Source organism: Mycteria americana, chromosome 6 (genome assembly GCF_035582795.1).
Source record: "Mycteria americana isolate JAX WOST 10 ecotype Jacksonville Zoo and Gardens chromosome 6, USCA_MyAme_1.0, whole genome shotgun sequence".
Classification (NCBI taxonomy): Eukaryota; Metazoa; Chordata; class Aves; order Ciconiiformes; family Ciconiidae; genus Mycteria; species Mycteria americana.
In genome coordinates this window covers 12215760-12240462 of record NC_134370.1, presented here as the reverse complement: position 1 = coordinate 12240462, position 24703 = coordinate 12215760, and the positions used below count along the sequence as shown (strand labels likewise).

The 24703-nt window shown below is 43.6% G+C and overlaps 1 protein-coding gene across 5 annotated transcripts in view; it reads left to right on the top strand.

Moving 5' to 3' along the window:
• Positions 1 to 4360: 4360 nt before the first annotated feature.
• The window catches only part of RBM20 (RNA binding motif protein 20), a 107824-nt gene continuing 87481 nt past the window's right edge, over positions 4361 to 24703 (top strand). For all 5 annotated transcript variants that reach the window (XR_012776132.1, XM_075504564.1, XM_075504563.1 and 2 more), the window contains exon 1: positions 4361 to 4608. Coding sequence is in view for 4 of the 5 variants with exons in the window: in XM_075504564.1 (XP_075360679.1) it covers positions 4466 to 4608 (143 nt within the window). In the remaining variant the exon portion in view is untranslated. The remainder of the gene's footprint in view (positions 4609 to 24703) is intronic.

The window sequence follows — 24703 nt, the reverse complement described above, 5'->3', positions numbered from 1 at the left end:
CCATTCTACTGACCTGCACTCATGGGCAGCAGAGCCTGTGCAGGTGCAGGAAAAAGCAAAGCACAAGAACCTGCTGTTTGTGGCCACCTCTTTCCATTCACATCCAGTGAAAAGAAAATCACCAAAAAGGAACAAGTGAAGAGTGGTGCTGACTGAAATATTTTTCAGGAGAAGCTGATAGCAAAAGCTCATAGAATCGAATAGACACTTACCCAGGAGGCAGATTTCGTATACCCAGCACTGGAAATTTCTGCTTCAGTCTTCAGCTTCTCTATCCAAACAACGATCGGAGAGAACAGCAAGCAAACATGCACAGCAAGCTCCAGAAACATGGTTCAGCATAACCTGGTAAAAGGTAATGTGTTAATAATCATAATCTGCCAGGCCTGAAGTGTTTTTCATCCTTTGTCTGGAATTTGTAGGTATTTTCCTTCATTAGTTTTGGAAGCTGAGTGAGAGATTGCTTTCCTGCCTCCCTCCACAGTGTGTTAAGGAGTATGAAGTTGCCATTCTTCCTAGATGAAGTTTTTTATTCCTGCAACTGGATACTTACATTACTTCAATCCTATTTAAGAGCTGACCTCTTATTCTTCATGAAACCATTTTTGTATTTTAATGACTATTTTATTGCTGCTTGCAGAACCATCACAACGCTATCTAGATCACTATCTAGATCACACTAGATAAACATGAATTAAAAATCCTGTGCAGTGTAGTAACAGTAAAAAACAGAGTTTATTCTCCATTATTTCTGGGTGCCTTACCCAGTTTGGGAACAAGCTATGTAACACACGCAGTGGTACCTAAACTGGTTCTGCACTTTGCAGCCTAACCGTGCAGGACGGTTATGCTAGGGCACAACACTTAGGAACGTTATGCACAGGGCAACCCTGGCCCAAAAGTACTTGTATTATCTAGGTTTCCTATCTTTCAGTTTTTTCAACCCCCTGTTTCTCCTGATAATGGAGGATTGATTATATATTAATTTCACAGAGGGTTACATTTAGGGTATTGAATTAACAAAAGATTAAATTTCAGGTCACAGAGAAACAGACAGGTTCAGGCACGAACCAAAGAAAGGTCTTAGTCGGACTAATAGGCATATTGACTTGATATAAGCTTTTATTCTTAGATGTGTTTCCTTGCTACTGTGTAACTCTATGGTTAATTGCGCTCTTAAAGCAATGAAGTTATAGCTATTTTTGTTATTTGACGCTGAACTATTTGGGGACACAGTATCCTGTGTGTGCCTGGCTCCATCACTTTTCTACTTTATGGTCCCTTTCTTTTTCCTGGGTTCTGCCTGTACCTTTGTTAATCTATCCTCCTAAAAATTAAATATTCCAGCTGTGAGTTCATGTACACCAGAGAGCTGCTTCTGATTTATACTCATGATCAGGATTTCAGTTTTAGCATGCAGACTCCTACAACTGGAAAACCAAAAAAGGCATTGTAAAAGGTGGGGGTTGTTTTTAATCATATTTGGAGATGCAGTAAGCATATTCATCTTGGCTGAAATTGTTAGCTAGGAGTGTTTTTTGCATGAGTGCTCATTAACAGCCATGGTATAGATACTTTGAAAAAATCAACAGTTTTAATCTAAAATCATAGACATTTAATAAATTGGATATCAGCAACAGGAAAATCAGCATTTTGCCAAGTTCGTTGCCAAAATCACCATTAGCTGACAGTTACACTAACACAGAATGCAACTCTAGCCAAGGGAAAAAACCTACACGTATGATTCCTCCATGCGCATAAGTAACCACGTTCCATATTAGGAGAGCAGGAACTTGTATAGCAAGTTCCTATTGCACTTGTTCACTTCTACTGCAAAATCCAGACCCTAAAACTATGTTGTTTGGCCCAGCTACTGTTCTTCCACTCTTATGGCAGCGCTCCAGAAATACTGTAAGGCTTGGACAGAAAACTGTTTATGTTGATTTCTTGAATAAGAGAGTCCACGAACCTTAGTCAGTTTGTGCTTGTTCACAAGCAGTAATACACCCACCCATTTATTTCCATGTAGGACAACCAGTGAAATACCTCTGCATCCATGTGAGCCTCGTGCTAGTGCATTCTGGTAAGGCAGGGACCAGCTGGCGGTGAGGGGGCAGTGCTCCTGCCACACTAGATCGTGCCACGCCAAACACTGTGGTATGACAGAAAAAGAGAAAAAACCTTGACAAAAAGCAGACGTGGGGATGAGGACTGTGGCTTTAAAGAGAGTGAATGGAAAAAAATCTTTGCAGAGTTTTAAGACCCCATGCTGAGCCTGGATGCCAAGTTGTACACTCACTGTATGTATTAAATGCAGAAATAGTAGTGCCAGTAAAACACACTTGATCCATTTTTACAAGTGATGTAATATAACTGTCTGTGCGAAGTGACACGTTCTTGTGACTATCCACCTTCTAATCCAGGGCCACGCATTAGTGTCATAGCTGTGCTCCTGCTGCCCTCTGAGCCATGAGTCACCATCTTTCACTTCCTCAAATAATTACAGGCAGCAGAAAGTGGCTGTCGCTTGGCCTCTCAAGGGCTTTCTCTGCTGCTGCAACAAGAAGGAAATTCACACAAAGCCATTTTTTCTGTGGATGATCAGTGCACACCTGAGACGCACTTTGAACCTCAGGCAAAGATAGGACCGCATGCTAAACTTTTTGTTTCCATGCATTGCCTCACCTGTCTGCCAGATCTTACCTTTCCTTTGCTGGAAGATCAGCCATCTATTAGCTACACGGTGCTGACCACCCCTTGGCCCTCGCTGAACCAGAAAACAAATAATACTGCATAATTTTCGCCCTTTGGGGAAATGATGTGAAGCTCTGTTGTTTGTATTTCTCAGAATATAGTGTGTGTAAGTCGATGTGTCTAAAGAAGTACTGATTGCTATTCATTTTTAGAAGGTGCATTTGGTGTTACGTTACTACTAAGTCACTGTGCAACTGAAATACGGCCCGATTCTCCGCTGCCCTGCACCTGGTTAGTGTTTTCCATCTGCAAAGCACAAAGTACGTGATAAATGCGAATAACTTAAAATTTTCCAGTCGCTGGTGGTAGTATTTTGTACCCATTTACAAGGCTACATACTTGTAAAATGACTATGCCAGGTGCAAAGGGGAAGAGAACCTGACCCCCTCCGAAATTAACCTTTCCCCTGAATTAGGATTAATTTTTCAAAGAAGCCAGGATGCTTCTGCTTTCCTGGGTGCGTGTGTGAGTGTGTATGTGTGTTGGGGGGAGGGTGCGCAGGAGCAAGTATTGAAATGGTGTTTGAGTCAGCGCTCTCTAACAGACAGAGCATGCTACAAAGGAAGCAAGAAGACCTGGAAGGAACGTTTTCAGTGTGACTTTTCTGGTACGAGCAGCGCAATTTCTGCTCCGTTGGTCGTCTGAAATGTCCTCCCAAAATATGTGCAGGTAAAACCTTTTGGTCACACCGTATCATCGTGCGGCAATTCCAATCCTTAATCCTGTGTTATTACAGCAGTGGGTAAAGCCTTGCTGGGTTGGTCTTGATCCCGCTGATGCACGTATTGGGAAGGGGGGCACCCAAGATTGACGATCCTTTATTAAAAGCGGGTTCTTTGGTTCTGCGGACCGGGGATTTGCGTTAGGGATGACTCTGTTACCCGAGAAGGTTCATATGGTTGGCTGGGGCATGCTCTCCTCTCCCGTTTTGTGTCAGCTGACAAAGCCTATGTCTGATAAATGACTAATAACATTTCTGCAGAGGTGTTACAGGCGAGGGATTAAAATAATACGCACGCTTTTTCCCCCTGCCCTTGGGAAGGGGAAAGATTTGATGTTTGTAAACCACTGCCGGAGCGTCAACAGGCCGGTGCCGCTCGCTCTGTACCGCGCTGCCCTTTCCTTTACCAGCGCAGCCCCCGCGGCGGGCCGCGGGCACGGCCAGGTACGGCCCGGCCCCCCTGCCCCGGCCCGGCAAGGGGCAACACCGCTCGTGCCGGCCGCCGGGCTGCCGCCGCCCGGGAGGAGCGCTGCTCGGGGCCGGGTGCCCCGCGGCGGGGTCCCTCCCGCGGGCAGGTGCCGGCGGCGGGAGGGAGCGGGCCCGGCGCCCAGGTGGGGCCGGCGGGAGCGGCAGCGGCCGGCGGGGGGGGAGCCGGCCCGGGCACCGCCCGCCCCGCGGGCCCCGCCAGCGCCGCTGAGGCTGCCGTGCGGCGCCGGCCGCCCCCGGTCGGAGGCGGCAGCCCTCCCGCAGGGCGGGCTCAGCCGCGGTGGCAGCCACAGGGGGTTGCCTGTCCCGCCGTCGCCAGCCCGGCCGCAGCCCGGCGGGGGGGCGGCGGGGGGAGCGCGGTTGCCTCCGAGGCCGGTCCTCTGCCCCCTCCTCCCTTCCTTCCTTCCCTCCCTCCCTCGCTCCCTCCCTCCCTCCCTCCGCCGCGGCGGAGGGCTGCGCGGCCACCCGCGCCTCCCGCGCCTCCCGCCGCAGCGGCCGCCCCGCATGGTCCCCGCCGCTGCCATGAGCCAGGCCCCGGCTCCCCGCGGCGCTGACCCGCCGGAGAGCGATGCCCGCAGCGGGGCCCCCAGCCGGGGCCCCGGCCGAGGGATGCCGCCGCCGCCCAGCCTGCCCCAGCTCCTCCACAAGTAAGAGCCGCCCCGCGTTCCGCCGGGCCGGGAGGGCGGGCAGGCGCGGGTCGCTCTCCCTCCCCGGCGGCGGTTCCCCCCTTCCCTCCCCCGCGCCCAGACTGACAGCCGGGCGGGCGGAGGGCCGGCCCGGCCCGGTCCCGGCCGAGCGCTGCCCCGCGGGGCTCAGCCTCGCCTCCGGCCGTGCGGGTGGCGGCGGGGCCGGCCCCGCTGATGCGGGGCACGTATCCCCCTAAAGACCGGCACCGGTCCCGCTTCCCAGCAGGAGTGTTCTGCCCGACAAGCCGCTCGCGTCGGTTTTCCGAGGGCTCGCCCCGGTACCGCCTCGCCTCCGGGGGGTTCCGCGCCGCCCGGCAGCTGGGCCGGGAGAGTTTCCTCCGCTTTTCCCAGGTCCGCCGCCTGTGCCGTGCCCTGCAGCCGCTCCGCTGCCGGCGGCTGCGGCGTCTCCTCCTCGGGCCTGGAGCGGGGGGCTCGCGTTGTGCCAGAAGCGGTCGCATCTCTGCAAAACTGTCACAGAAAAAGCAGCCTGTGCATGCGTGGAAGGCTTATTAAGGAGGGCAACGATGCGAGCGGCATTTTGCTGTTTCGTTTTCCATCCGGAAAGAGAGGGAAAAAGTACTTTTGCCGCACAGAGGCAGTGGTGCGAGCGGTACTTTTCTGGCTAAATGAGAAGCTTGAAGACAAACCGAACGCTCCGTAGTTAGTACGTGAAGCAGAGCGACACATAAGCTGATCTGTGCTGATTCGAGATGGTTGCGTGCACTGTATCTGATTTTTCCCAAGGCGTAACGTGTTACAAGAGATGGGGGCTTTTAGCAGAGCAGTAAATCTACTAACGAACGCCCAGTTACGGAGCCGTTAGAATTGCCTTCTATTGCTTTAAGATTTGCTGCTTGAGTTGACGAGCAGGACACCGGGCGCTGCGCAGCAGCGTAGGTTGAGAAACGCTTTTGACATTATGTCCCAGGCCACCAACGGGCCTGAGCCTGCGTTGGGCCGCCAAGCGGAACGCGAGTGGGACAGAGCACTGCTGAGCTGCGGCGGCCTCGCAGCTGGGCTTGCGCTGCTTTCTGCAACAACCCCTTCATGAAAGGCGCTGGCTTAGGCATCGCCTTCATCACTTTGTCAACAAAACCCGACAACGTAACGAACGGAGGAGACGCTTTCAATTCTCTCACTTGTATTTGCAAAACACATACGTACACATATATAAATATATACACATATATAAATATATGTGTGCATGTATGCTTTAACGTTGCAGCAAACTTAGAGCGTGAACGTTATTTCAAGTTGGGAATTGTGTTATCTTTTATAAATATGTACGAAACTGCACTTTTAAAGTTGCTGTGGAGTGTGGCCCATAAATTTCTTGATGCTTGGTTTTCTTTTTGTCTGTTTGCTTTTAAATCGTGTTTTGTAACTTAATCGTGAGAACGTTGACTGTTCTTGTTACCTACGTTTTTATTCCTAATTGGATATACAGACTTGGGAGTTTGCATTGAAACCAAAACATTAATGGTCACTTCCTAAGTCCGCTGGGCAGCTACAGTGCTACATAGGAATTATTGTGCAACCAGAAGGTAATTTACACTTACTCAAAATCAGTCTTAAATTTTAAACCATGGTCTCTAAAGACGGCCCTCATTTTTTCACGTTTATCAAGATTTTAGGTGGATGCGTATTGCAAGTCGGATAGGTGAAGCTGTCGAGACTGCTTCGTGATTGTATTTCTAATGCGGCGTATGTTACGTACAAAGGCATCGCCTTTTTTGCCAGTTGTGCCTGCTAGCAAGTTATAGGTAGGAAAACTTGCGAGCCTATCTTTAATGGAAAGATTTGAGAGAGGTGCCATGTTCTGACTGATCTTTGTCATGGTAATGTGACGCAGAATGGGAAACATGGACCGTCTCCATCTAAGGTCCTGCAACTTGATCATACAGTTTTGTAACCGTGCGGCATAATTTGGTGCGCGCCTCTGTGTTTGCCTGATAATTAATAAATCTCCACCCTGCATTTAATTGGAAACGCAGGCAAATTATATTTTGCTTTACTGATAATAACTTGGTGTTTTATAATCTGAATTGGATATTTGGTGATTGTTAGGAAGTGAGATGTTAGGGAATATCTTAATGCTCTTCTGAATTTATTTCTAATATGCTAGAACAGGTATCATGACTGGCAAAATAGGGTGGAAAGGAAAGCAGTGATTCTTCTGCAAAATGAACTTGCTGTTTCATTACTAGGAAAGAAAACACTAACCTCTTTTCCTGCGCATTTTGATTTTCTTGACGTTTTTATTTAAACAATTGCCGTCTTTTTGCTTTGTGAGCTGCAGTAAACAAGCGTGCAGTTGCAGAATGCTAATTCAGAGCAGTGTAGGTCAGAATATTGTGTGGTGTTTAACTGGATCTCCCTGTTTCAACACTTCTATTTTTATACCATTTAAACTTAAAAAGCTCTCTGGATTCCTTCTTTCTTCCCCCCAGTATTTTTGTTAGAAATTTTTACAGGTGTTAGGTGAAGGCCAATATAATTTTAAAAAATGACTTAGGCAGCTGGTAAACTTTCACTGTGAACGCTGAGCATTGAACAAGGATTAAAATTTAGCAAAACTGGAGATCTGAAATGTTTTTGGTAGCAGCTACATTGACTGAACTCATGCAATGCAAGTAGCATGTACCATATTCTTTAAATGTCCCTGTGCTTTAACATTTATAATGTAATTTTAATATTAAAATATAACCAAATCCCTAGGTTGTAATTCCTTGCTGATAGTACCCAAAACCAATAAGATATAAATTGAAATATGCTGTCTACATGTTGTATTTTTCCCCTGAGTGACAACGTCATTTCAGTTGATAATAAAGGTCCAATCATGAGATTTACAGAACAGTTAAAGCTTTCTATCTGTGCAGGTTGTTGTGATGTTTGATGGGAAAATACTTCTTATTTTCCGAAAGTAAAAGCTTTATTGCAGTCAAAGCCCTTAGGTTGTAGCGCTGAGAATGAAAAGCTGGTGGGGAAGGGAAACCTGAATTTACACACTACGGAGGATGGCTTACAAAACCATACACTTGCATGTGAAATAAAGCAGAAGACTGAGAAGAAGGAGAAGGACAGTTGTGATGGCGTTGGTTAGTGTTCGTAACCGGTTTCTACTGCGGTTGTGGGGAAGGAGTGGAAATGCAGGGTAGGGCCTGTAGCACCAACATTTGGGAAATCTCTGAAAAGACCTCACATACCTGTTCTGCACAGAAAGGTTTTAATACGTTTTTGGAACTGCTGTTTTGTTTGTTTGTTTGTTTTTTCCCTCTTTAGGTAAGTCTGCTCTTATGAGAAGATTTTTGTTTATAATTTGGAGATGGTTTTGCAAAATAATTTTTAGATGACAGCTCAGTGCGTGGCACATTTTAGCACCCTCTGTTAGATTGACTGGAGTACCCAAGCAGCATGAGAGAGTGGAGACTCCTATTAATAATTCCAGGTGTGTCATTCATAGCAGTCTGATGGAGCAACTAGCTGGAAATAACTGAGAGAAAGGACTGAGTGGTGGCTGCGTGCTAACTATAAAGATGTTGCATGAAGCGTGCTTTCTGTGAAAGTTCTGGCTTAAAACATGCCGCAAGTAAACTCCATAATTGTAGGAGACCGAATTGTATTGAAATGCAATATCTTTGTATGTTTTAATGGCTGGTTGCATGCTTTCGGTTCTAATGATTTGTCATGGGTGGTATCTGCTCAGTGGAAATGGAGCAGTTTTAACTCCCTGCGTTGATATAGGAGCACACGTTTGTTTTACAAATTGAATAAAGACATCTTAAAACAATGGGGGGAAAACAAAAGTTAATTTTTTTTTTTTTTCCTAAGGGGTTGTGCCCTTGAGATTTTGAGCTCCTCTGGAAGGACGATGGAATTTCCAACATCTGCGCCCGAGTCGTCATCAGTTTGTGCCAGTGCTGGGGGCAGACAGGAGTAAGCAGGCTGGTGCTGAATGCTTTATTTCCTATAGCAGCGAGGAGGAAACTTGTTGGGTTTCATAACCTCCGACTTTTTTTTTTTTTAAGCTTAAACCCGTTACGTTTAAGCATGTGCTTTTTGATTTTTTCCTTGTGTGTTTATTTTGTGTAAAGCGTGGGGTTTTATTTTTCTTTTTTCTTTCTTTCTTTTTCCCAACTCAAGGTCTCTCAGGAGAGACAAAATATGAAATGTACTCCCATTATATACATTAGTCATGGCAAATAGTTTGGCATATATGGCAAAGGCTAAACTGATACTTAACAAGGGGACGTTAGGAGAAACACTGGTTTTACTGTTTCTCCTCTTACTGTTAGTGATCCAGTCTTTCCATATTTATTTGCCTTTTAAAGTATTAGAGTTGCTCCCCTACCCGACAGAGCCCTGAAAAGTCATCGAGTTTGTGTTGTAACAACTGTAACAGCCCTGAATGGACATGAAAACAAAACGGAAAGTGGTGTAGCTGTCCTAGCTGAGAAGCCTTACCAAAACACGGGACAGGAGCTGAGAAAGCAGCCTGCATGGTGTGGGACTGCCAGAGAATGTGGGAACTAAACCCACGTTATTAAACTCCTCCTTGTGTTTCCCATTCATTGTCTCTGTACGCTATGAAACACACAGAGAGGGAACCTCAGTTTTCTTGGAATTGTCTGCCTTCTTGCTGTGTAATTATTGACACCTGACATTAAAATCAGGACTTAAAGTCTGTGTACCAAATGTGTGTGTGCATGGAGGGGCAGGGACAGGGACACCTGGGGGTGCTTCACTTTTAAGTTTAGTTGCTTACAAAAAGTAGCATCGGGAATGATAACTACCTTCAAGTCAGGTAACTAAAATTTCTCTTTTCTCTTAACATTTCCTTTTCTTAACAATTCTCATTTAAAATACTTTTTTTTTTTTTAATTTTCTTTCTTGATGGAAACCAATGACCCCTCCTGTGTATCAGGTGTGACCCAAAGCTTAAAGATGAATTAATCATATGGATATTCTCTGTTTTAAACAAAAATGACTGAAAGTGCGGGTTTCTTTGTCTCAAAATCTTTTCTGTTGTCTTTGATCTTTTTCTGTTTGTGTTTTTTTTTTTAAACTCTTATTTAAAACCCAATGGCTTATTGGGAGAAAAGCACAATAAAATTAAATTTAAGGCTTGAAGAGAGACCACAGAGGTACAAAGTGAAAAGGGGTCAGAAAAAAGAATTTAGAAGGAATGCCTTGCATGCAAACTTCGTGTGATCTGGCTTGTATTATCAGTTATCAATCAATTCTTAGTTGCCCAGAAATGTCAAAATTCTTTCACATATTTTAGTGGAGAGAGAGATAACAGCAGTGATATCAACTTCAGTACAAAGTTAAATAATACGCACTTTATAAGAAGCGATGTAGTAACCGGTTTTTTGGACCACAACACATGGCAATGGAACCCTCTTTACTGTAACTAAGTTGCCTGGATGTTGCTTTTATTGGAAATTTAATACTACTGTTCCCATCAATGGGAAGACTGGGAAATGTGTTCTTTTGGTTTTCCTCTTAATTCAGCCCTTGTCCATTCAAAGCTGCGTGCACCGGGCAGTGAGTGGTTACGTGTGACCTGCTGAGCTACTGCTACTCTGTGGTGATGATGCTAAAATCTTTCTGACCCCATTTGCAGGAAAGGAAAACGGAGATGGGTAAAAACCTCAGTACCTTTTTGGGGGCTGTCAAAACGGGAGCAACTAGATCTTCAAAGATGTATTTATACTTCATCGAGGACTGCAGAAATTTATTTAGGGTGGTAAAAAATGGATTGTTTGCATGAAATAATAATTTTAGTCACTTTACTCTTTCAAATAGAATCTGCTTTTTCTGAAGAGTAAGCTGTCTTGATTTTTTTTTTTTATTTAAACTAACTCCTTTGATCTGATTTGCAGCTAGACACTTTATCGGACTGACTTCATTCCCCTGAATATAATCCCTCCTTTTTTCCCCCCTCTTCATCCTTTGTAACATTTTATAGCTGATTTAAGGTTGTAATCGCTCTGTTAGCCTCTGCCCCTCTACGTCCAGCTGCTTTCTCTTTGTCACACTAATGACCCGTCACAGTGAAGCTGTCACTTCACACACTGGGTGAAGCCAGAAAACCTGCCCCTTGGGGTTTTAGAAACGTTTAATACCTGCCCTGTTCTGACAACTCAAGCCTAGCCTGTGTTTCAAATGCTTCTTGCCTATTTAGAAAAAATGTCAAATAAAAGCATTGGGTATTCTGTTGCAGGAAGGAGGCAAAGGCTTGTTTTCTTAAAGGATCAGTATTTATGAGTGCATCAGCAATTATTTTGTTGCAGGCTTGCTGCGGGTTTTTTTTGTGTCTCTGTGTATGTAAACTTGTGAAATGTGAGTTTAACTGATATTAAATGTACCACAAGCTGCGTATTTATCTCATGCCTCTGAGGAACTACAAGGAAAGTGGATTTGTTCTTAGTTTTCTGCATGTCCGTGTTGGGAGATGAGCTGAACGGGCAGAGAGTGGGACTGGGGTAGAGTTGCGCTGTGTGGCTGTTGCACTAAATGATGCTGTTCAGATTTGTCCTCCATCATCTCCGTTGTTTAAAGACATGCAGGTGTCTCGTCAGCCTTTGCAGAATGCTCCAAAGATGCCATGAGCCCTGCCTGATTCTGGGGATGATACAAATCTGCCGCTATACTGGTTGTGAAGTGTAGTCCATCTCCTGCATGGTTTTAACTCTAAAGCCTTTGTTACATGAAACGTTAATGATGGTGACTGTTCTAAGAGGGATGGGGTAATATTCTGCTTCATCACTTCTAGATATACTTCTTACCAGGAAAAGACAGGGACAGGATAAGGGAGTGTTTAACTCCTGTTCCCTTGAGTAACGTCTTCTGCCGGCCAGGATGGACAGAGCAAATGGTACTGTGGGCAGGTTATGAGAAAGCTCCTTGGCTGACTTCCCTTCCCTGGCTTACTGGCTTTTGAGATACCAAAAGCATCTGATGTTATCCAGTCTTAGCTTTCCTCAACTTGCCATAAATCTTGTGATTTTCTGTACAGTCGGCTGCAGAGTATTAGAATTCAGGCAATGTACAATGTCTTGAAGTCGGTAGTGTCAAAAGCTACAGTTTTACGCATTGTGGCTTTTTTCCTGGATGGGGGAGATGTGTAAGTTGATGGTGTCTGTGAGCTAGGGCCACTTCTCTGGAAATGTGCAGGAGTTGCTCTTGCATTTTTACTTACATTTAAATCTTCGTTTTACGAAATAGACTTTAAGTACCTCTGCAACAAGTGGCTTGATGGCTGACACTACTGACATGACAAATACTCTTCTGTGGGCTTTTGCATATTGGATAGTTGAAAAGCAGCAGTAAATTGACCACAGTCTGTTTCTGCAGTAAGAAATATTATTTCTGTCTCTGCTTATTAACATGGTCTCTTCTTAGGGGAAGATGTGCTAAGTAATTTTATTAGGTTGATGACACATACAGTTCATTACACAGACCAACTTTTATTGTTCTCTTTTTGGCCTCAGGTTTTTAAAAAACTGTAAAATAAAATTACAAAATACTTATTGAGAACAAAATGCCGTATAATGCTTTAATAATGTCTTTTTCACCCTGCTTTCTGCTCTGCCTGGAACTAGCGCGAGAGCAGATTAACTTCTGGTACAGAGAAGTTTGCTCCAGTCCCTGCAGAGCTGTGCATAGCTATGTGTGTTTGCATGGCTTGCAGTCTGCGTGCCACTCCAGAGATTGTCAAAAATTTCCTCTGCTCCTCGCCATAAAATTCTTTGTCAGAGATTATGCACAATTCAGGCTGAGGATGGGATTTGGAGAAAAGATGACTCTTGCCTCCTGAAACCGTAGCGAGAAATATTAGCAAGCTAGGGTGGTATTTTTTTCAGCCCTAGGCTCCTCTTCTCTTCCAAACTCTTCCATTAACACATCTTAACATTCACACCTCTGCTATCCGTGTGCTCTGCGCCATGCATTTGTGCCCCACTCATGGCACATTCTTGTAAGGTCACCTACAGCTTTCCACCGTCCTGCCAACTGACAACCAGACATTGGGCTCTCTTCTTTATTTGCCTTTATTTACCGAGGTCACTATTCTACCCTGTAGCAACACCTTCTCCTCACGCTACAGGCAGGGCTTACCCTTTTCCTGGCATCTTTCTGTTGACTGTCTTTGAGATGGCCCGAAAGGTTTGCCTCAGGTTACTCTGACGTGCGTTACGCTTAGGAGAGTGTCAGTCATGTGTCTGGAGGTGAACATGTTTGCAAGTAATACAGAAGAATAGTGGTTGACTGGGATGGTGTTTGTAGACACCTCTGTTGGCAGCATGGACAAACAGGTTCATAGGTAAAGTGGTGTAAATAAAAGAATAAAAGTTCTGTGGTACTTGAATCCAAGTCAACTCTTGTATTTTCTCTACTGTTTTGGATTTTATTTGAACATACCTTCTCTTTTCAAGCTCCTGGAGAAGTAAAAAGTACTAACTAGCTAATTCTAATTTCACAATAAAAATTTAAATTAATCACATATCAGTGTATCTTTGGTAGATCAGAATTCTAAAAGACAAGGGATCATTACTGTTCAACCTAGGTTTTATAGATTTTCTGCATTGCAAAATATTAAAGAATTGAATTTCCTTAAAAAAAAAAAGAAGGAGTGAAATGGAACTTTGCAAGGGCTAGAAGTGATTTAGTTATTTTGTTTAGATGGTTAAAGTATATCTGTGCAGAGTAAATCAACATGCCTTATATATTACGTAAATATGTTAGGTGACCAAGCCAGTTTGCTTGTCAGTGTTAAATAAGACTTAAATTCCTATTTGGATATAGTGTATATACTATGAGACGGATCTTGCAAAGCCTTATTCATACACATGAGGTTTATTTATGTGTGTAAGGCTTTAGAGGATCAGATCCTATCATCTAAGTCTGCAAGGCTTCATGACTATTTACTGCCTTTTTTTTTTGGCCAGGTCACTAGGAATCCTGCACAGAAATGTTAAGAACAGTAATTGCTGATAGGAGAGACCTAATACAGTAGAAGCCAAAGAAAATAATAGAAAGTTACCTTGCGTTCCAGCATTGAAACTTCTCTTTTAAAAGAGAGCATGGAGCTGCGCAGGGAGGAGTATGGATCCATGCTCCTTTGTGCTTCTTAATAGCGTATTAATGGTCTGACCTGTTTTAAAACCAATACTCTGGAGTGTTAAAGCCTCACTAGCTGTAGGGATTTGTAGAGTCGGAGGTGGAGAGGGTACAAAGAGCCCATCAGCTCCTCTGCACAGTGCTGCACTTAGAGGTGGCCATCACTGCTGTCTTCCAATTTGTGCTAAGCATTTGGGAGAAAAAACCCACTCTCTTACATCTCTCATCTAAGTGGGCTACTTGCTTTGTTTTCCGTGTCAAGTTCTCAGGATTTTTTTTTTTTTAACATTTGCTGCAGTTTTTTAATGTAATAACATGAAAACAACAGGTACAATTTTGTGGTATTTCCCCCTATATTCAAAGGAGCTTTTATAAATTTTATGAAGATCCCATTTTACCGTAATCCATGTGGCAAGGACATAAGATATCAGCAACTAAGATTACTTTCTGGATTGCTGGCATAATTTGCGGGGAGAATCTGCTCTAAACCGCAAGACAGCCGTTTGTAGCCTTTTCTGTACAACATACTGTCTCTTACTGTGCGTTTTGGCAGTACTTGGCACTGGTCTGTTTGTAATCTCCTCCCGCTCTGTAGAATATAAGACCCTTTTGCACAGAGATACAAAACCACGGAAGACAGACTCCCCCCACATTTCCTATTGACCTGTTTAGTATGATAGATTTTTCTTTTGTGTGCCCTTCTTTGAAGCATTAAAACCTACTGTTTTGCCTTGGCGCTTCTATAATTTCAAGCTGTGTTACGTGAAAGTTGGTAGCAGTGTTCCAAAGCCGAGGACTTGATTGGCAAGTTTTAGCTGTGAGTAAATTTTCACAGCTGATCCATAAATCCCCGACAGACCATTAGGAGCTTCAGAGCGGCCCTGGCAAGCTCCCCTACAATAATTGTAGTTTTAAGTTTGTTATATTTAGTTTTCTCACCTCTTAGCTGGATGCCAGGGGGACCTCACTAGAAGCACACCAGCTCTGTATCTACTTTTTCCTCCAAGCCGGCAGTTTGTACAAATAGCCTAGCCTGCTGGTTGACTCCCAGTGGACGAGGCAGAGACTGTCTGCGGCTGTGACTTGTGACAAGTGAACCCCCGATCTGGGTAATCTGAGGAGACCTGGAGTACCTCACTTCTCGCCCCCCACCTCCAGCCCCTGCTCTTGAGAAATAACAGAATCATCAAGGGAGGCAGAAAAAATGTTTCTTCAAGCTTAAACGTGACAGAGTCACATACAGCTCTGTGAGACAGAAAGACTGCTCTTAATTTAAACTCCCTGAGGTAATTGTACTTCTTTATCTGTAGCGAAGCTGGCAGAGTGACCACTGCTCTAATAACAGAAGTGCATGGGCGGCAGCGGTGAGAGCAGCAGGCGCTTCTTCGGGTGCCAGGGTTTGATGGTAATGATGTTGCTGGAGCAGCTGGAAGCCTGGCTTCGAGAACACGTCCTCTTCAGGCTCATTGCTCTATACACATGCAGTAAAACCAGTGACTATATCGCATCTTTGATAAGCCCTGGAGAATGCTTCTTACATACTAGGGCCCCACCTGGCAGCCTGATAAAGCCAGAGGAGAGGTTCCTGTTGTTCCCCTGGATTTGTATCCTGCTGGATGGGCTCTGGGAGCCGACTCAGACTTAGCCGCTTGTTTGAGCAATTAACGAATATTTTGTGCGTTTCCTTCTGAGATCTGAACTGCTTTGCCAAGGATGTACTTGCCACTTGGTGGAGTCTGGTGTATTACCTTGCTGAAGGGGCAAGGGGGCTGTGTAGAAGGAAGGGGTGTGTCTGCATGGTGAACTCTTCCAAAGGGATATTTTTTCCCTTTCAGGAAGAGGCAAAGATAAATTGAATCTCTTTATCCTCTGCTACATAAAACCAGCCTCTCATACCTATAACCCAGCAATAATTTCTTTACAGAGGAGGGCGATAGAGAAGCATTATCTGAACTATTTATGAAAAGGAAAGGAAGAATTGATGGTGGTCTTTTAATTGAATTTTCAAATAATTTTTTTTTAGAGCAAGAAAAGCAGAAATTTCATTCATATTAAAAGCTCCTTCAAACAAAAATTCCTTCATGTTAAAATTTTAATTGAGGAGGATCAGAAGCTTTGTTGATTAAGGTCTTGTTAGGATAAGGATAGAGTAAGTAACTATAAATAGTGATACAGTGAGTGATGATCTCACCCTACAAACTTTGTGTTGAACTTAAGCAGGAGAAGGTAAAAATATCAGCTGACAACCTTCTTGCAAGGAGGCATCTTTGATTAAAACAGAGGGGTCTTCGGTAAAAGAAATGGAATTGGTCATCTCTTCAATTCTCAGTTTCAAGTGCTTTAACTTCATTGAAAGCAAGAAGTCAAGTGGAAGATGTCATCCCTGTGGTGAGGATAGAGTGCTGTCGATGCCTGGGCCAGTTTTGGTATCTGACGCTTAAACTAGAAATGCTAGGCGTGATAAGAGTAAATGAGCTAATTACATGTGTACAAATGAAATGCAGGGCATGCTTCAGCTGGAAGAAAAGACGATGCCCTTCATCTGTATCTCATAATGGAAAACAGTTTTCAGAACAATATGGAACTTCTAACGTGAATTGGGATTGGGGTAGGATTGTGGAAGAACTACAGTAATTAAAAATGCAAAATGGTTTTAAGATTAAAAACAAAAGATGTCAGGTATAGGGGTGTAAGCAAACTATGTACATCTTCCTAGGTTCACTTGCGTAAGTGTTGTGCTCTGCTGTATTTCCTCAAGAACCGAATGGATTGGAAGCAGGTCACTAAGAGGACAGCACGGACCTCCTATGCTTTTGGGCAAACAGTTCACTAAGATAGTGGGCTGTCGATAAGAATGGCAGGGCATCCTCGCCTGGTGATTGCTGACCAGCAGGATGTTAATGCAGACTTGCACTAACTCACATTTCATCTCCCTGGCAAATAAAATTTGCAAGTGCTTATTCACAGAAGTAGCTGGAGTGAATCAGTGACCAGTATGTACACATGTAAGAAGTTTACAGGTGGAGCCTAAGACGAATCCATAATTAAAGGCTAAACATGAGGGGGCGGGTGAATCTAGAGTCTTGCTGCTGATCGTTGCTCTAAAATATAAGCAAGGGGATGCGACTGTGGAAGATGAGGGAAACCATGGAAGTTTAGCGGGCTTGTTTTCACCGCAGGGTTATCTCAGACTCCTGCCTAGGTTTTAACCATTACCATCTATCAAGCAAAATCAGTCTTAGTTAGAAAGGTGCTTTTGAGACAGTTGAGGATTTTGGGGAGAATCTGATCTTCACTTGGATAGCTGTTACTTTGGGAAGAATATGTGGGAAAAATAATCTGCATGCTGGTTATCCTCCATTTCCACCATTCCCTGAAGGGCAGAAAAGTTCTCCCTGAGATGCTATTGACCAGGGAGGGTTTCAGCCCTGCCCTGCTGCAAGAGTTTGCCAGACTGAAACAGTGTTGGATGGGCCGGGACCTGCTGTGGGGAAGGTTGTGTTTGGGTTAGGTTAATCAGAGATATCTCGGGAAGGTGAAGTGTGTGAGGGAGGGTACCCAGAAGAAGAACCGATCTTCCGTTATGCGGGGAAACGCCTATGTACTTCTCCTCAGCTTCTTTGGGAGAGCCTAGGCAGTATGCCGGCATTGCATCAAACAACTTTTCTTTTTATTTTTTTTTCCTTTCTGCAATGTCGTCTTGGTCTGGCTGGTATCAACGTTTTCTTTTCCGGCTATTAATTAAAATGAGAATGAAGTTAAACTTATCTCAAGGTGCAAACTCAGTCGTTTGCTTTTTCCTCCTCATGAGAGAGAAAGTGGCATACTTACAGCTTTAGTAATCGCAAGGGCTGACTGATGGGAGGAAAACGAAATAAGTGTCTTTTCCTGTTATTTACCTTATTTACCTGTGCAGTGGCCGGGGCAGTCAGGAGGCTCTCCAACTTGTGCGTGTGTCTTTGAGAGTACAAGCGATTTGAAGAAACAAACCAGAACTTTTTCCTGATTGAAAGGGTGCCTAGACTTATCTAGGGCTACAGCAGGATATTAATAGAACATACTGCATTTCCTTCGCATAAAAATACGAAGGGCACTTTGCTGAGAAAAAATCCTGCTGTGCCTTTCTGTCTTTGGGACCAGCTCATCACCCAGCTAAAATTAAAAGGTGAAGTCAGCCAGTTCTTGCTCTCTATTTTTAAACTGCTTCAGCATATGAATGTGAGTGTGAAATCTTTCTTTAGGCCTCTCTTAACTTAATTACCTACTTATTCAAAATATTCTCTTCTCAAATTGCTAATCTATAATTATATTCATCTTTTCTGTGGACACACTTTAGCTACTCGATGCTTGTTTAATTAGTTTTATGCTTAATTTGTAGTTCTGTAGTTATTTACAGTGATGGAAGCCTCATGGTAAGTGTTTAAAATCTATTTTGATCTGTTAAAAAATTAGCAAGTAAGATGATGATTTTGTATATCTGTTCCATGTTTTTCTTCCGGAAAATGTTGTGAAGAAGCACAGTTTAAAAAAAAACAGTAAAAAGAATTCAAACAAATAATTTTCATTTGACCTTAATAATAGGAAATTATGTAATAACTGAAAATGTTTTGTTACGCTTTTTTTCTCCAAATCTTTTGTTCTGTGCAAGCTTATTCCTACTTTATTTTGTTTATACGCCTTTTCTTTTGTTTGGGTGGAAGGGGTGATGTGGGCCCAGCACAGGAGGTGCAGTGGAACTGCTTATAAACCGTAGATTTGCCCCTCTTTTCTACTGATTTGGATATACTGAATTCTTCTTCCCGCATTTCAGTGAATCTATGAAAAATCCCTTTGAAATTAAATTGGATCCTCTTGGCTTGCACAGAGCAGTAATGTTTTCCAGTCTCTGGGTTTCAGCCTGCAGAGGGTGTGCTTTCCTGCTGCAAAGCATCATCTCCCAGCGCAGTGCCTGTGACACACCGTCCCGCTCACGCTGTGCGGAGAACCCGGCATTGCACCCACAGGTACGAAGGAAAAAGGGCGTCTGTCCGTCTCTGTCCCCTGTGACATCTGTCCCTCGATTTCTTTGACGATCAACTGTTTGAAGCACAGGCTGTGGGACTTCTTCCCAAGTGACCCCTTTCACAGCCAAAAGGACGCTCCTGAGGGCACACTGTGTTTCTCTGCATCCTCTTTCGGGACTGGCTGTTGACCCTAAACGTAGTGCAAAATGGAGAGACGTGCTCTTTCCTTCTCACTGTTTTTGTGGTTCCTTTGCTTTTGTCAGTGGGAGCAGCTGTGGTGTTGGAGATCTTGGGAGAGTCTTGCCTGCAGTTTCCCATGTCTGGTCAAGCAGTGATCAGGCTCCGCTGTGCTGGGTCGTTGGTGTTTTGTCAGGTACCTGAACCTGGGTGAGGTGGTAAGTTTTGAAAGGTATTTCCTTAAGCATCCACATACTCCTGGAGCGTGCATTTGGGAGTCTATATGTAGTCCTACCTTTGACAGCTAAACGAGTAGACCGCCTGCTGCAAACTGTCTTTAGGGTGGCTGGTACCTGGGGACAGCAGTAAGTGTGGTTACACCTCCCTAAGCAAATCCCACGTGCTGTTGATCCGACTGGTATACTTCCACATACCTCCCTCTCCCACTTCCCAGAAATACCGGAGATTTCATACGCCTGGGTGTTAGGTGACAGCGCATTTGTATTGCTGGTGAGAAACATGTTGCTATTCACGGTGTTTAGTGGCAGTGTAGTTAGATAGCTAGACGGTGATGTTAAATAACACAAACCTGGAGCCGTAGTCTTTTGGACGCATCTACCCATGCCAATCTTGGTGCTTGGAACAGCTTGCCCATTAATTTGTTCCAAGCTTCCACCCCCTCCCTGCCCTCTCCAGAAAACGCTTGGCAAACCATCTCTTCTGTACGTTCTCCTGCCTCAGCTGGCCACAGCCCCTGTTCATGCTGTGCTGTCCTGTTGCCCATTTTTGACTTCAGATTGAAAATTTGTCAGCACAGAGATTTATGTGAACTTTTTATGTCTTGTAAAGAAATACACAGACGGCTTATTCTTTCAGGAATGAAAAGTTGCATTTTAAGACTGACATATGGACTCGATGTTCATCTAGACGATGGGGTTTGTATAAGGCTAGTTATATTCATAGATTTTCTTTTCTCCAGCTGGAGACTGTAGTCCAATATTAGAAATGTTATAGTACCCGCAGAACTTCTGCTGCTGTCATATTTGCATCTTCTGCTGCTGTTTAGCTTTGAAAACTGATTTTTTTTTGGTGTTTGTTTTTGTAAATGAACATAGTTATTGTGCATTGGTGAAACACATGCTTGACAAAAAGCATCTTGACAAAATCAGTGGGTTTTAATGGTGTTAACATACCTCTGTGCTTGAAATGGAGCCTGAATAATTTCTCCTCTGGAATCTTACATTATGTTTTGGCCATTGGAAGTGAAGCACCTGATAGCGTTAAGCTTTCAGAAGGATTTCCAGTCATGGGCAAGCAGCCATTATGTATATGTTAATCCACAGTAGGAGATTTGGACAGCTTTTGATTTACTAGCGCTCATCTGTTCAACACAAGCTGGAGATCAGCACAGCAGTTACCTTTAAAATTGATCAAAAAGCACTGAAAGGGAAAGGAGAATTTTATGGGTATGATGCAAATCTAGTGGAATTGCTAATTGTACTTCTAGACAATCTTAAAAGTGCATTTCTCCACGTGGCCAAAGGAACTATTTTGTCATTGCTACACCTGTTTAAAAATATCTTACTAGCTTTGTCTCATTTTAAAGCAGACACTTTAAATTCTCTAATGTCCTTGTCAATAGATTGGATTAAATATTGAGAGAACTAGGAACTATATTTGGCTTTTCGTAGCTTGAGCATTTATACATTTGTTTGAATGCTGTAGAGTTTACATGAACAGATTTATTAGCTGAGCTAAACATATGGTTTTAAAACTATACTATAAAAATTCTTATCTTTTCTTTGTATTGTGGCTTTAAATAGTTTAAATAGTAGACTTAATTTGAAGAATTTGAAGCATCCTCATTTTTATTTCCAAAAACGGTACATGAAATGTATTTATTTAAGTGGGTAATAAAACTAAAGAGCCAGGTCATAAAGTGGTGTTCACTAAAACGTACAAAAATACTACAAAGCTTCCTGTCACGTGATCTGATAACGAAACCAGAGGAAATAACTTTCTTGTGTAGCGTATCATGCAGGTGGAATAGAAAACATCTCAACATTAATAATAAATCTGTACGTAATATAGCAACATCTTTATGTGCGCATATGTTTTTTGGTGTCTGTGTGTGTTTGTGCACTTATATACCATTTTATTTTTTTTAAGGAACTCCTATTTTAGAGATCATTCACATTTTTAGCTATTAATATTGCTAACCTTTTCCAACATATAAATACTCCATTGTGGTCTCCCACACAGCTGTTGTGTCCTCCAAAAAGACCTGTGCTCATTTAACCAGGGAACTCTGTAAAAATCGTGTTAGGATGATGATGTGGACAGTAAACCCTATTGTCCAAAAGGTCCGTTGCTTTCTTACCACATTTCTGGGGCAGTCTGGGTCAAAGTATTGATGTGTTGGAAACTGTCTTTATATTTTCAAGATGTGATTTTAAAACCAGACAGACCTGAACTGTTCGAAATTCCCCCCAAATGCTGTGACTTTTCTGTCAGTCGAGATTTCAGACTATTGTGTGGCCCATGGCACAATGTAACTTTTACCGCAACTTCTGTAAGGTTCTCCTTCGATAGGTTTTACCACATTTGCAATAAATTTGAGATGAGGTTAGCCTGAACTGATTGTTGGGGGGTTGGGGATTGTGGAAGAGTTCAGCTGTTGAGAATGTTGTATGAGCATGGCTTTGTATAGTGTGTGTGTAAGTATACGTATATATACATCTATAAATATGGTTTCTTGATCTGTGGATAATAACCCTATTGCTTATCTCCTTAGGGACACTGAAGTCTTGATAGTAAAATGGGAATGGCTGCCTGGGAAAGCCAGTCCAGAGGTTTAATTTGCTGAGCTCTCCGCAGGTTGCCCTGTCAAGGGCTTGGCTTTGTCTTCCTGGAACAAAATATCTCAAGGAGCACAGTGGGATGTGTCAGCCCAGGGCTATCTGTAAAGGGGATCCACTGTGAAACTAAACTACTGTGCGTTGTTGACCCTTATTGGCTTGCAGTCATGCAGCAAGTTTCACAGAAATGGATCTAAGTGCTGTTGTATAAACTTTGCTTTGCATGTCAGAAGTGGTGCTAGTCCCTTTCTGGCAAGGAGCATGTCTGGCTTCTCCTGTAGCGCGTGCGAGCCCTGCAGCACACGCATCATGGGCCAGAAATAACATAGGATGCTGGGCATTCCTCACGGGAAAAGTGGGCGATACTAAAGGCAACTGTGACTATACAAAACACAATGTTTGGCTGCTGAGTTGCTCTCCGGTGCATTCTTTGGGCAGCATTTCTCTTCAGCAGCTGACTATGAGCAGTCATTTCTGCTCCTACCAGCACAGGGATAACCTATAGCCCAAGAATAACCTATAGCCCCTGTGGCTGCAGTGGCTCTGTCTGCTGCCAGCCTGTCCCACCCACCCACCGAGCTGTTTGGGGCAGTGACCTTAAACTGCTGTGTTGCTCTCCAACGCCATCACACTTTTGAGTCTCACTGCGTACCGAAAAGAAGTTGCTAACCAGTCACTGGGGAATCTTCAAATGACCTTGCTGGTCCTGGAAAGCTGTGTTGCAGTATGGTTTCCCTGAGCTAACTAATCCACCGCAAGAATGGATTTAGCAAGACAATTTATCAGTGGAGATTTGCATTGGTATATAATTGGTTAAGGATATAAGCTGAAATTCAAATTTGTACTTAGATATGGTTTTTATTTAAAACAATATCCTACTTAGGATTTCAGTAACATATTTTACAAATCACTCTTCAGATGCTCTTTCTGGCTCTAACGGTTACGTTATAAATGAAGAACGGATTCAGGAGGCTTCACAGTAATAGTGATTATCTTGTAATGTTTTCCAGATGGCAGAACATGATGTAATCCATACTGCCCAGTTTGCTTCACTGCATACATACTCTGTCATACCCAATAAGTAATCAAGAGACTTTAGGAAGCTCGTCAGGCTGTTATGACGATAGCTGGTTAATCCAAATGTTCTTTATTACATTATGAAACTGCAGATTAACAAATCACTTGTTGGTGAATGCAGGAAGATTGATTGCTACTCAAAGCTCTGCGAGAACTACATACGCAACTCGGATTAGCTTAGCTCAAGCTACACTTCGGTGAATGAATTCCATTTTCCTCAGGGTTATGAAGTAGTTTACATCTGTTCAGTTGTAAATTTCTCTAGCAGCACTGGGTAATTTTCATTCCTCTTCTTTGGAGAAGTGATGGGAATGTTTATTTGTTGTTGTTTGCATTGATCTGAAATAAAACCACAGCACTAGCATCACTGGTTGCGTGGGCACGGTGGATAAGGTCAAATTAATTGCAGCTTGCAGTTGCTCATAATTCTGCCAGTGTTCGTGCAATAATGTTGTTTACTAACTGGTGCTTTTATTAGGCTGAGGGACCATCATTTGAATGGCAAACCCATCAAATTTAAGTAGGCACTTAGCTCAGGATTTTCTCAGCATTAATTGAAGGCGCCAGGGGTACTGCGTTGGGACAGGTGCAGTCTTGCTGTGCAGAGGCAGGGTTTGAGGAGTACATGGGGAACGACAGCTCCCTGTGCATCCTGACATCCAGCTGTGTAGGGTTTCTCACTTGAACCCATGTTCAAGAAGTCTTCAAGAGAGATTAGGGCTGGGGTAGGAGGTTTCAATCTACTGGCAGTTATCCTGTAGAGTGGGTTTTGTAGGAACTTCTTTAGGCTATCCTACCCTTCGGTTAAGCCCAGAAAAATGGGATAGAGAGAAGAATAACAAAAGAGACATAAACACATGGTATTAACTAGCTTCTGGAAAGGAGGAGAAAATTTCCTGAAGTGGGTTTAGTTATCTTGTGATTGCCTCATCACCCATGGGGCAGCTGCCTGTAGGTTGCCATTGGTAGGACACGGATTGCTGGGCTGGTTGATCTGATCTGGCATGGCACTTGCTACTGTGTCTGTATGTGTTCAGGCAAGGAGGGTTGGAACAGGAGCCGAGAAACGCTGGAAAGAAGAGCAGATTAGCACAATTGCTAATTAGCAGAAGAGCACAATTGTCGTTTTGATGGGTGTGCCGTGTTTGCTCGTGTTGCTGTTTTACCCAGTGACTTCCTCATCTGGTTTTTATCATGCGTGGCATTGCTTGGCTGGTAGCTGTTTTTATTTTTCCTTTATCGTGTCTCTGGGGAATTCCACAGTCCAGTGTCAAAACATCCCCTTGTAGGGGAGGAGGGAAAGAGGAGAGGTTTACATGATGCACATGTCTCATTTTACAGTTTCCTGATGATCTTCAGTTTGGCTGCTTGTAAGGAGCATTTGTTGTTCATAGTCACCTTCAGGTTTTCTCCCACACAAAATCTTTCTAGTCTTCCTGATGCCCTGTCATGTCCTGATCTGCCAGATCCCAAGTTTCTCCTCTACCAAACCTTCTTTGGTTTTAATTTTTTCATGTAAGAATTGGCTGCTTCTTCCTCAACAGCTAAACGTTGCGTGTAAAGCGCAAAGAAGAAATACCCATTGCTTTTTCCTGTTTGCAGGAAATGCCATAGAGAATCACGGCAGATTTGACACCTGGAAAGGTTTTTGCTCAGAAATGCAGCCCACTGACTTGGTTTAAGACAGTGGGAGTGGAAATTCAGCATTTGTTTGTCTGAGAGAGGGCAGAGATTTTCAGGGTTGATACAGAAAACTTTATGTTCTGGAAATGTAACATTTCTCAAAGGCCTGAAAATGCTCTATTAACAGCGGCTTTC